The 13,130-nt window shown below is 39.6% G+C and overlaps 1 protein-coding gene across 5 annotated transcripts in view; it reads right to left on the minus strand.

The window, feature by feature from the left end:
• Window positions 1-13,130, minus strand: part of carmil3 (capping protein regulator and myosin 1 linker 3) — a 107,730-nt gene that overhangs the window by 25,134 nt on the left and 69,466 nt on the right. For all 5 annotated transcript variants that reach the window (XM_035941025.2, XM_035941019.2, XM_035941016.2 and 2 more), the window contains exons 19-26: window positions 12,703-12,799; window positions 12,557-12,611; window positions 9,801-9,973; window positions 8,691-8,759; window positions 8,220-8,313; window positions 4,704-4,802; window positions 4,475-4,594; window positions 295-408 (exon numbers count right to left, since the gene is read on the minus strand). In XM_035941025.2, coding sequence (XP_035796918.2) covers window positions 295-408; window positions 4,475-4,594; window positions 4,704-4,802; window positions 8,220-8,313; window positions 8,691-8,759; window positions 9,801-9,973; window positions 12,557-12,611; window positions 12,703-12,799 — 821 coding nt within the window. The remainder of the gene's footprint in view (window positions 1-294; window positions 409-4,474; window positions 4,595-4,703; window positions 4,803-8,219; window positions 8,314-8,690; window positions 8,760-9,800; window positions 9,974-12,556; window positions 12,612-12,702; window positions 12,800-13,130) is intronic.

A 13,130-nucleotide genomic window follows, 5' to 3' on the forward strand; every position in this document is an offset into this window, starting at 1 on the left:
AGATTCCTCCTCGGGGTGTGTGCTGCATGTTTACCATTCGCCTAAGTTGCGCCACTGAATCCTAATGGGACCAAAATGGAAAAAAAAAAAATGTTAAACTGCTCCTTCCCTGTGAATTTAAATGCTACGTTTCTTTTGAAGTCAGCATACCTGCACCGCACACAGTCACACGCCATTAATGGGCAATTTAAATGCAACTGGTCCAGAGCTCCGCTACTGTTTAAAATACGACCGCATCAAGGGAAAGAATGTTTCTGCGATTACGGCCACAGTTCAAGCCTCCTCCAAGCTTACCTGCAGTTCTTTGTCTGCAGCCTTGGCCAGTTCTCCAGCCAGAGTGTCCAATCGCTGCTTGACGGGTCCGTCCACCGACAACACATGGGCCAGCTCACACAGAGACGGATACAGCTGATGTAGACACAGAACACAAGGTGGAGAAGAGAGGAAGTCATTTATGCAATAAAAGAAACACTCCATTACAAGTCCTACATTCACCTCAATAAGTAGTTTCTGAAAGGTGAACCTGGATTCGCTTTATTATATTGGGTTATTATAAAAACATCTATGGGCAAGCAGAACATTGAAGTTGCAGCAGGTCATGATGAAGAAAATATTTATTGCTGTGTAAATCTAAACAGTTGGTTTAATCAATAACATCATTATATAATATAAGCTGATCACATGTTTTGTGTGAGAAACTTGTGCATTATATTTTTCCATTTATAAGGCATGTAAAAGAAGATATTGTGGATCGACTGTGCAGCTTTACTAACTTTTACTGGATCAATATATGATTGCGGGACTTTTTGTAACAAAGTTGACATTTTTGCTGTTTTCAGGCCTAAAATCAACCTGGCCACCTATAACTAAACACCACATGGCATTTTTACACAAAGATTCTTCTAATTATTATATATAAAACTGAGTAAAATTGAAAGTTATTTATAAAGATATTGCAGTAAACCTGTTGACATGCCATAAATCCACACTTGACTCACACACTACTTTATATTAAATAACTCAGAAAGCATTGGAGTCTTGCCAGTCTTTTCTTCAGGAGGAAATGACATCATGTGGAGCAGGTCATGTGATCTGGAATTAACACACTTCCTTGAGAGGTGTGTTTGTAATGGGGAACTTAGTTTAAAGTGATTTTCTCTTGTTATTTTCCATATAAAATCTGATATATTGCCAAAAAAATCTGTTATGATTATGTCAACTTAATAAAAAGAACACAATCAAAACACTTTTTGAATAAGCTCATTTTATTATCATTTACCTAATTAGAAGGTGGTTGTTATTAAATTCCGACACTTATTTATAGTTGACATTTTAATGATATCCAGTCATTTCATATGAATAAGTGATTGTTTCAAGAATAAATAATACTGGAAATTGTAAAGACATGATCATAATGAACATCAACAATATCAGTTTTTTTTTTTTTTTAAACTTTTAATACAAATATGTGCAAGATAAATCCCATGGACATCAAAAGTCCCTCAATTATATATTGACCCTACTGGTACCTCATCAGAAAGTGAAGACATGACGCTTATTAATATGACTGAAACGAACCACAAAGGTTTGAGACATTTGGGAATCTTTTGTCTAATAGGTAGTAATTTAGTGCATTATCTTGCTGCCAGGTTTTAGAAATGTCAGTAACTTACAGACCCAAATTTCTTCATTTTGCTATCACACAACACTTCACTTTAATTCCTCCCTTTGCATTTGTAAAAAGTACATAAACCTTTAATAAATATCATAAAGTATGAATATCAGAAGTTACACTTCATTGTTGATAAATAATGTACATGAAGAAACACTAAAAATGTCCTTACATTTGCTAACAACTGCATATCATAAACCATTTTTAAATGATTATATACTGCTTATAAATGCTAAATAGGCAGATTTGCTTGCTTAATTTTTGATCATTGTTGTAATGTTTAATAGGCAAAGTATGAATCCATTCATTAGTCACTATCTTAACAGTTTATATGATCTGTTCACACCTTCCCTCAGATGCTAAGCTAAGTAGTACCGCTCCACATGCTCCTTCAAGCATGCATCCCTCTATGTCATCTGCTTTGCTACTATTACAATCATTATCAACTACTGACTCAGCCTGCAAAGCTAATTATTATCCAAAACATTCATCTGCATTTTCTAATCCATTAGACTATGCAGTCACAAAGAGGCCGATGAAAACCACGACCAGCAAATGAAAGAGCAAACAAAACAACAAAAAACTAAACGCTGCAGCTGGTTTGGAGAGGTGACCACTGACCACCCAAATGAAGCTTAGAAAATTAGCTCAACAAAAGGTTTAGAAAGTGCTGGTATGTCTGAGAGATTTCAGCCTGTGCTTGTCTGGTTGGTTGTTTGGATGGAGAGAAGATTAAACTGTTCTCTGCAGGATCAAAAACTCCAAATTCCTGCTTTATCAGTAAATTTGTTTGGGAACCATTCAGTTAGTCTGATTAATCCATTCATACCTTTTACCACTGAAAAGTGTCCTTTATTCAGAGCAGATATTTTCTAAATTGGATCCACTTCATTGAAATGCCTTAAGTTCAACTGAATGCTTGCCAAATCAGTGGTTCAAAAGCGACTAATACTCCAAGTAATTTTTTTGATTAAAACTTTATATCAAACATCATATATATAAATACATATTTACAAATATTTTTCTATCTAATATCATATTATACCAAATCTTTTTTGACACCAGCAGTTATATTTGAGCAATATTTCAGTAATGTAAATCCACCTCTACTTAAGCACAGACTTCTAGTACTCTTTCATCAGTACGTCATCAACGTTTACAAATTAAAATACTCAAGACTATTGATGACTCAACAGCCAGAGATTTTTCACAACCTGGCAAGCTTCAAAATGTTCAAATTCACTGCTTCTAGTTCAGTCTGTAAACATTTTTAGTAATTGACTAACTAACCATTAATAAATTCATTCGTCATAACCCCATAAAAATCCATCTCACATTCTTCATTCTGTGTGTGAGTCTTCACCCTCTTGCTGATGCGTTACAGTTATAGAATGAACCTTTATAAAAACTTCAGGTTTTAAATGGCAGCAGCTACTGCAGTATTAATTAGGCTTTATACAGTCACTTTATAGTAGTTGTTTTACTGCTCTGTGTATTGTTGTGCAATATCTATTTGCAATATTGCAGTTTTACTGGTTTTATCAGCCAGATCAGCTCTAGCAGCTTTTATTGGTTTTTACTGTTCAAAGCATGAGCTTTGGGTCTTTCAACGCGCAAATAAAATAGGGAAGCTGCTAGTTATGTCTTTTGATCACTGCTCTGTGATGCAGTGATGCGGGGAAAAGTTTCTCCAAGGGAAAGAAAGTGCCTTATTAGAGACCGTAAAATCATAATCAGCAAAGGAGCCGGTCACTGTAGCAGTCAAACAAACGGAGCTGAGTACAAAGTATAATATGTCTCACTAAGCTGTAATGGAGCAGAGGTATAAAGTATGCAAAACTGTAAAGCTGCAAAATTGTATTTCAGCAGAGTGTTTAAGTAAATGTGTCACATTACTTTTCATCATTGTTGTGTGTAAAGACACAACAGATGACAGGATACATATTACTCTCTACTGTACTGAAAAACAGGATTTCTGTCTGCAGTAGGGATGTCATGAGAACCGGTACTTCAGGACCAAAGTGATGGCACCTAATTCTTATGGTATTTAAGGGATTGTAAGTTATTATCAGCTATTATACACAACAGATTTTTAAAAAGGTATATGGGAAATTTTAGCTTGATATCTTGAAAGCTTTTCCTAAATAAATAAATCATTGTTTGAATTTAGAATACTGAAGAATACTTAGCCACAAAAATGAAATATCAGAAACAACAACACATTATTTTCCTTCAACTTCCACAACTAATTGAACAGGTTGACAAATTGTACCATGAAAAGTTAATCCGTATTTGCACCAGTATGTTACCTGCCTTTGTTATTGCCCCCTGGGGACAAATAAAGTTTTCTGAATCAGAATTTTTCTGAATCTGAAAACCATCCTGACAACTTTAATTCTAGAATTCTAGATTATTTAATCTATTTGTCCAGTACTGAAGATTCTTAATGGATGGCATGACAAGAAATAGTGAAGTCCAGGCTTTTATTGTTAATAGTTTCTGCCATATTTCTGCTAAACATAGCTTCAATTTTCAATGTGCGAAACAATGTGTTGAAAGTGGGTCGATGAGAAATTTTAGAAACATTTTACCTCTGAAAGTACTCGATATATCAAGCTAGAATATCTTTCTAATATCCACATTTGATGCTATAAAAAAATGAAAGCAAATCAGAGATGGCAGAACAAAAATTGTCTCAACAATGTGATGATTAGAGATGAAATAACACTATTGGGACATTTCTAGTCTGTACCACACAATCTGTGGGATTATACCAGGAACAATGAAAAGTTCCACACTCACAGCTCTGGAGTTTCGGGCTTCTTTGAGGATTTGTCTGGCCGTCTGAACCTCCTCTCCTTCCTCGCAGCCTTTCAGAACACAAACCTGCTGCTGCACCCGCACACACAGACGCTCCATCACCTTCACAACAGCAAACCAAAAACAAAAAAAACAGATGCACACAATTAGAGCTTTCAGTCTACCATCAAAATAAAAAACCATCACTATGAGAACATACAGGGGCACACACCTGTTCGGCAGTGCTGGTGACGAGGCCTTGGTGCAGCCGGAGAGCCTGTTTCTGTGAGAAACGCTGAGTCTGGTTGTTCCTAAGCAGGGCACGCTGGATCTGTCACACACACACACACACACACACACACACACACACATACACACACACACACAGAGAAAACAAACAAGGAGGAAGACGAGTGGAGATGACAGGTGTTTACAAAGTGCAGCATGCGCGAGACGGGAGACAAGTCCATTTGCATGGTAATAAGGAGACTGGAGAGAGGATTTTGATCCCCCAGAAATAAACGGGATGTCTTTGATTTATTTTCTTGACTCAGCAGGTGGAAATGTTCCCTGCATCATCATCTTATATAAAGAAAGATGGGAATCAAGTGTTATTTATAAGGAGCTTGGCAGACAATGTGCAGGTAAACAAAACCCCCAGACTAATTAAAAGGGTTTACGCTGCATGTACACCCCTGGAAGACAAGCCGGTTTGATAAGAAAATCCTCAGGCTAGTGCTTCAGCAACAACAGAGCAGGTGTTAGAAAGTCAGAAAATGTCGCTACAGTAAACACATGCGCACACACACACACACACACACACACACACACACACACACACACTGCTGATATGCTGGATCTGTAGTGATGCATCACCTTTAGTCATCAAGCTCCCGGTGAGGAGAAGAGATGTGCGTGACTGACTGACAACTGAGCTGTCAGTTTGAAATGTAATGGAAGCAGACTGCTCAGTTAACTGCAGCTTACAAGCCAAGTGGCAAAAGGCCATTTAGTTAACAGTATCTACAATCACAGATCATAATATTGAACCACAGCCATCTCTGTTGTCCAACAACGCTGGCAGTTACACTTTCCCTTATGGAAATTTGTCTATGGATTTCATCAAACACCGTCCATCATTCTATTGTTTCTCCATCTTGTTGTCAGTCAGATTCACTGTCACGTCAAACAAAGAGTAAAAGTTACTGCTTTGTGCACATCTGGTATGAAATTAAAAAACTCTGATTGACATCTTCAATTACAAATACAAGACACAGAGTCTACAATCAAAATGAGAATCTGGGTGAGCGAGCGTTGACATGCTGGATTGACAGATGAACGGCACATGAACTGACAATGGGAGCCTTTTCAAAAAATAAGAAATGTGCAGAGTTTGCCCTTAAAATCTGACATTGGTTGACATTAAATATTCAGATCATGTCAATGTTCTGTAGAGAAGAAAAGAAATATAATTCAATCTGAAGCCGTTTTTAAGACTTGAAGTAACCGCATCATAATCGCGAAGGCAACAACGTAGATCAAGAAGTTTGTTCGCCACAAAAGAGATCTGCCACTTTCTGACTTGAGTCTTAAAAGTAAGAGAGAGCACCACGAGAGATACAAAAGCGGTGGAGAGTTGACACTTAAATCACACATAAACTGCTTCAAAAAAAATAAGAAAAATCATCCAAAGAGTTTAAAGAGACACGAGGAACAAAGTGGGAAATCTTGACGCTCCAACAGTGACACAGCAGACTGACAGAGAGGAGCACTGGCTGCAATGCTGCTGTCACTGAAACAAACCCTTTTAACACCAGTCAGGAGGAGCAATCAGTTTTCACTAATGCAAATAACATTCTGACAATTTACGATTTATGGACAGCAGTTCGGATGTATCACAAATGCAGAGATTACATTTCGATGAGTCAAACCGATTTACTGATATCTCTAATGTGATAATAGATATCAGTAATTCTTTTGTCACTTCATGACCCGTGGAAATCTAATTTCTCATCTCAAATGTCAGCAACTGCATTTCAAATATGGCTGACACATCAACAAACCATTTCGCAAAATGTCACTCGAACCAGCATATCCCTTTTAGATTGTGTCATTGACAACGTCTACAATGACATTTTAACTTGTGGAAATGTACTTCTTCACTATCAACAATTCAATTGTGACTGTGACTGATTGTGAAAGGAATTGTACAAATGTTTAATATAGCTGTTAGTAGTACAAAAACAATTTTCACTAGTTGCTGAAATGACATTTGCACTGGTTAGAATTCAAAGCAAACAGCAATAATTTAATTCAAAAATTAAGTTTGAGACATCTGGAACTCCATTTATATATGTAAGAATAACTGTAAATATTTACAATAAACTTTGCCATCAGTAAGAGTTGAATTGTTGATATAAATATTTACCATTTGGTTTGACAATAATTAGACAGAATGTTAATTAGAAGTGCATTTAGCAAATACTACATTAGGGATACCCTAAGTTATAATCAATACATGTCAACATTGAATCACAGATTGTGATAACTGACTTTGAGTAGAAGTCAGTGGTGAAGTTGACTAGTTGTACAATAACTTTTGCATATTCAATGAAGCCATGGGCAACTTTAGCTTCATACTATAAACATTTTCAGAGTCACAGGTCCGTGAAGTTCATAGGTCAAAATGGGTCAAAATTCCACACTTTTTAATTCGTGTTGCTTTTTCCAGCATTTTGGAGCACAGGAGATAGCCACATGCAACTTTCAGAGCAGAAAAACACATTTCAGCTCTTCGGGAGCTCTGCAACCAAATCACATTTACATGAACTCTAGGTGTCACAATCTAAAGTCCAAATATTGTTTGTGTTCAGCATGATTTTTTTTCTAGAACCAACTCTGAGACATGTATGAGGTGAACTCTCACAGGATGTTTGGACAGACTAATTGTGCTTTGCTGTCGCAGCCAAAGGACTTGTTACGCTTGTGGCAACGAGTGTCGCCAGCATTGGCTCTGATGAAGTGTAACCACTCTTGTGAATGTTTGCTTCTCTCTGCCATTGTCACTAAGAGCGGGGTGACTGTATGTGTCTAGTGGGATAAAATGTGCAAGATAACTTTTGTGCAGCAATCAAAAAACACAAAATCGAAATAAATGAAGTCTCAATCTTGTACCAACAACAGAGTCGATCATGTTGTACAAATGAGCCATGTTTCCCGTGTAAAGCTGACTTTGTTTTAACCAAAAACCTTTGTGGTTTCAAGATTTTTACAGATGAGTCAATATATAATTGCGGGACTTCATGTAGCATAGCTGACAGGTATCATAGTTGACTTTTTCTTGCTTTTTCAGGCCGAAAATCAACATGGCGGCCTAAAACCAAACACCACATGGAATTTTTAGACAAAGATTCTTCTAAATATTATATATACAGTTGAGGAAAATTGAAAGTTATTTATGAAGATACTGTAGTAAACCTGCTGACATGCCATAAATCCACACTTGACTCACACACTACTTTACATTAAATAACTCAGAAAGCCTTGGAGTCTTGTCAGTCTTTTCTTCAGGAGGAAATGACATCATGTGGAGCAGGTCATGTGATCTGGAATTAACACACTTCCTTGAGAGCTGTTTTTGTAATGGGGAACTTAGTTGAAAGTGATTTCTCACAGATAATGCTGTGATGAACCACCTGCACCTTTATAACACGATGCAGACAATTTAGCATCTAAAAGCCTTCCTCACCTTGGTCAGGGCTTGGTCAGTCTTCTCCGGGGCGCTGCGATACGCCTGCGTGACATCGCTGAGTGGGATGGGCATGTATTGCAGAGTGAAGTTGCTATTTGTTGGAAAAAGAAGGAAGACAAAGAGCGAGGAAAGAAAAAAACAACATTACCCTCGCAACATAAACCGCAGGAATTGTGATGTTAACAAGAACAAACAGGAAATGCCCTGGGCTCTTATAACAGTTGTCTCCAATTTCTTAATACGCAAATACACCCACACACCCTTGTAGACACAGACACACGAGTAGAAAACTTCACACCCACACGTATTTGACTGGCACACACGTCAGCAGACTGATGAAACACTGTGTAATAGTAAACATTGTACAGCGATGGGTATCTGCCTTTCATATGGGTGTGTGAGTGATCCGCTTTATGTGTGCATCCTCTCTCTTCAAAAAGATGTTGGTGTGTGCTGTGTTCGTCTTACTGCTCCAGCGCTCTCGCCACGTCTTGGAAGCCTGTCGCTGTGGTGTTGTTGCGATCCCACGTCACGCTCCTGAGGGGGGGATCAAACCGGCAGGAAATAGAGGAAGACAGGCACTCAGAAGAAGAGGATATTTTGCTTTCGAAAGCTCCTAACACACATATAATTGCACACACACACACACACACACACATATATACAGGCCGAGACTGGACACAGTATCGCAGCCACACAACTTTACTGACCATGCAGCTGCACAAGCAGAATTAAGACGTTTGTCAGGATTTTTTTTTCTTCCTTTGTGCATAGACCGAGTCTGTAGTGCAGCATTTGGAATGCATGAGGAACCGCCATGCAACTAATGAGCTTCTGTTATTTCACAGTGCAGAATCTCCACCTACACTCAACGCTGCCTAACTCCTGTTTTTTATGTATCAGTCATTTTCAACCCATCGTTCCTTTCATCCATCCTCCTCCAGCTCTCCTGCCTCCCCCCGCTACCCAGACGAGCTTTGCCCTAGAAATTCAATCAGCAAAACCTAAATCTCGCTCCTTAGGTGGTCTCCCTCTTCCCTTCATAACTTTCTCCCTTTCTAGTCCAACCTGTTCTCCATCCTACTTCTCCCATCCCACCCCCCAGTCTGTCCTGAGATTCCATCGGCTCCTTCCATACCTCCACCCGTAACCCACCTACACACTGTTACTCTTCTTTGCCCTTCAGTAAGGGTGTTACCATACATCGTGTGCCTGAAGGCCGTTTCCTGCCTTGCACTGATTCTCCTCGCTATCCCTTCGACTGCTCAAGACTAAGTCTTACCTTCTTATCTCCTACATGAGTCACTTTCCTCCCCTGTATCTCTGAAGCACTGCCTTGAAGTCTCTGTTCTGCCTCTGAGCAACCTCAGTGTATGCTCTCCTCAAACCATACCTAACATATTAATTTTCTCTCTGACCCTATTCTTTCACCTGTCCTCTAAAACGTCTAGTTTTCCCGACTTACGGCTCATCTCGTCAGGTGCGTATCCGAGTGCTCTGATCTGAAACGAAATCCTTGCGTTCCTCCCTCTTTTGCTCTCATCAGAGTCCTGATTTTTCTTTAAACAATGCACACACCTGAGTGTGGTGTTGATCTGCAGGGCTTTGCTGAGCATCTTAGCCCCGGAGTCTTCCAGGAGGTTGCCGCTCAGGTCCACCTTCCTCAGGCAAGCATTGGAGCCCAGGGCGTTGACCAGCACTGTGCCACGCTGACGAAGCCTGGAGTCAGCCAGGGAGAGGGACTGCAGGGCCTGGAGGGATACAAGAAGAAGATCTGAAAATCTGAACTTTTAAAAAGGTGAAAGACGTGTCAGTAGCAGCATCTGCATTAAAGGAATTAGTGTTTGGAAAACAAAACCTGTAATTAAGTGATAAAAGCAAACATCATCCATGTCCACCAGGTAGATGGTTGGTTGGGGGGGTTTTGCTTCTAGTTATTACATTTCAAAGAAATCTGGGGAATTTATCAGTGCTTATTAATTATTACAAATTCTGTTAAGACATTTATGCAAGAAAAATCAATAATGGAGGAACCTGGATGAAAATCCAATTTGAAAACACACTTATCTAAAACCTTCTGCAGCTGAATCATTGATTATTTTTCTTTTTTGCTGATTAGGAATGTTGACGTTATGGTGAATTTGCTCCATTTTTAACATTGCTTTAAACCACCTTGCTATTTTACAAATTGGTCACTTGGTGGAAATCTGCAACAAAATGAAATTAATGAAAGGCTCTGGTGGTCAGTGTTGAATGTAATCACAGTTTTCAATTTCTGAATGCATTTTAGATGAGCACCAATGCATTCATGTAGAAAAAGGTCATTAGCTATGTACTCATGTGACTATGTTAAGTCCTTGAACACTTTTTTATAGCACGCTCAGTCAAATTCTGGTCTGTATTCTTAATATAAACCTGAAGTTTGCAGCCAGTTTGTTTATTTGAGAGACCAAAAACATTGAGGAACATGTGTAACAGGCCAAAATATACTCTCTGCCCTGACTTTGTCCATGGCTAAAGTTCTTTTTTTTATCTCAGGTATATTCTGTCCATGTCCAGTCGATAACATGGGGTACTATTTCATACCCTTCAGACTGGATTATACACCCAACACTCACATACAAAATATTCAAGGATACAATATTAGACTTTTGATTTGATTTCGCACAGCCTCAACCACTACTATGATACACAAGTTTAATCACTTAAATGACCTTGAAAACCAAACAGGATGTGTGACTGGCCTTTACAAGTCTTGTAAAAGTAAGTCGTCTCCTAACTGCAGCTTTGTATTCAACAGATTTACGGATCAGTTATAACCTCTGACGTGTGAGGTAAATAATATCGATTATCTTGCAACCATGGCACCTGTGAGGGGACGGGATATATTAGGTAGGAAGCGAACAGTCAGGTGTGCTGGAAGCAGAAAAAATGGGCAGCATGAAAACCTGAGGGACCAAATTGTGATGACTAGACGACTGGATCAGAACAATTCAAACTGAAAGGTTTTTAGTTGCATTACCAGTTTGCAGAAGTTATTAGGTGGAAAAGTGCTCCAAAGAAAAACAGCTAGTAAACTGGCAACAGGGTAGTCAAGGTTTGCTGATGTATTTGAGGAACCAAGACTGGCCAGTGTAGTATAATCCCACACAGAAATGTAGCAAAAGTAGTTGAGATCTCTAACGCTGCCTGTGAAACAAAGGTGTCAGAACACCGTTTGTTCACTGCAGGTTTTGTAGCTGCAGACCGGTCACAGTATTTACGCTGACCACATCTGCTGATGCCTACAGTGGGCATGTGAGGGCCTGAACTGGACCGAGGACAAATAGAAGAAGGAACTGGTCTTTTTTTGTTAGGTCATGTGGATGGCTTGGTGCCAATGAATCCTGGCAATCATGTGGATGTTAGTCTGATATCTACACAAACATTACTGCATACACCCCTTTATGGCAGCGTTATCACCTGATGGCAGTGACCTCTGTCAGCCATACTGCAAATATTGCTCAGGAAGTGTTTGACAAACATAGCAAAGAGTTCAAGGTGTTGACTCAGCCTCCTAAATCCTCGATATTCCAGGACTTAAAGGATCTGCTGCTTGTGTCTTGGTGATATCACAGGTGTCCAGGCCTCGATGGGGCAGAGCTGTTTTGACAACATGAGCATATCTGCAGAAGTTTCCTACTAGTTACTGATATTTTTTATGTATTTTTGCTGCTCGTGATATCATTGAGGCTACTTGGAGTTCTCATGCTCCACTATTTGATGCTAACAGTCGTCTATGACTCATATACTCAAGTGTTAACACGGGGCTAACACCACGGACGAATATCCGCAGGGGACACTCACCGATGATTTTGATATTTGTGTTGTCATCACTTAATGAGTCGACTAGCAGCGCGACCTCTGACAAACTGGGAGCAACTCTTTCTAAACGTGCACATTTACATCCGTCCACGCCTGTGTCAGCGCGCTCATGCTCAGCGCCAGAGCATCGTTGTGAGCTATCACCATCAACAGTGGTAAATAATTGAGCAGGCTACTTGTCAGGCTGGATTTGCAGAGCAGAGAGAGCCTGGGGAAGCCTCGCGAATACACTGAGACCAAGTGAATCATTCGTCGGGCATCGCTCTCGTGCGCATGTTTGCACCTTGTGGCAGGTGGGAGATCGAGCTTACTGTAAATGCACATGAATGAGGATGCGAAAATTCAGAAACAGTGATAAGTGTGTGTCTGTGCGTGGCCGCAGATCTGTGATGCGTGTGTAGGCATGCATCTGTGCACAACGCCACAGAGAATTAGTGTGTGTGTACAATATGTTACATAATCAAACTCACACACTCTTCTTCTTGCACCAAGTGAACCAGTTTCTGCAGAATTTCATCCAGCACCCTGAGGAGGCAGAAACAAGAGGGGAAACATTCATCATCTGCATCATCTTCACAGCCATCTGTACCGCTGGTTCCCCCGCGTGGTTCCCTACCTGCCCTTGATGTTGAAGTTCTTCCCCAGCATTAGGTGTTTGAGGGAGGGGTGTCGGGAGAACGCTGGGATGACAGCCAGCAAGTCAGCATCCAAACCTGCACACAACACAACACACACATCAATAGAGTACAAGAGTACAACACCAGCAGTGCTTTGCTCTCCGGAGCTTTTGTGAATAAACGCTTCCAAATGGGCCTTTAATTAAAGCTATGTAAGCACAGATCAAATAAGAGAATAAACTTTAAGAGTTTTAGTCTCTTAACACATGAAGGATATTAACTGATGTATTAAAATTTAAAAAGTTGCATTTTTTCTACATAAAATTGTCCTTTTCTGGGCCGTTACACCAGTGACTCATCATTTACTCTGCCAGGTGCCAACATTTCTGGCCTTCAAAGCTGAGTTTTTCTCTTTTTTTTCCCTCTC

Source organism: Amphiprion ocellaris, chromosome 10 (assembly GCF_022539595.1).
Source record: "Amphiprion ocellaris isolate individual 3 ecotype Okinawa chromosome 10, ASM2253959v1, whole genome shotgun sequence".
NCBI classification, from domain to species: Eukaryota; Metazoa; Chordata; class Actinopteri; family Pomacentridae; genus Amphiprion; species Amphiprion ocellaris.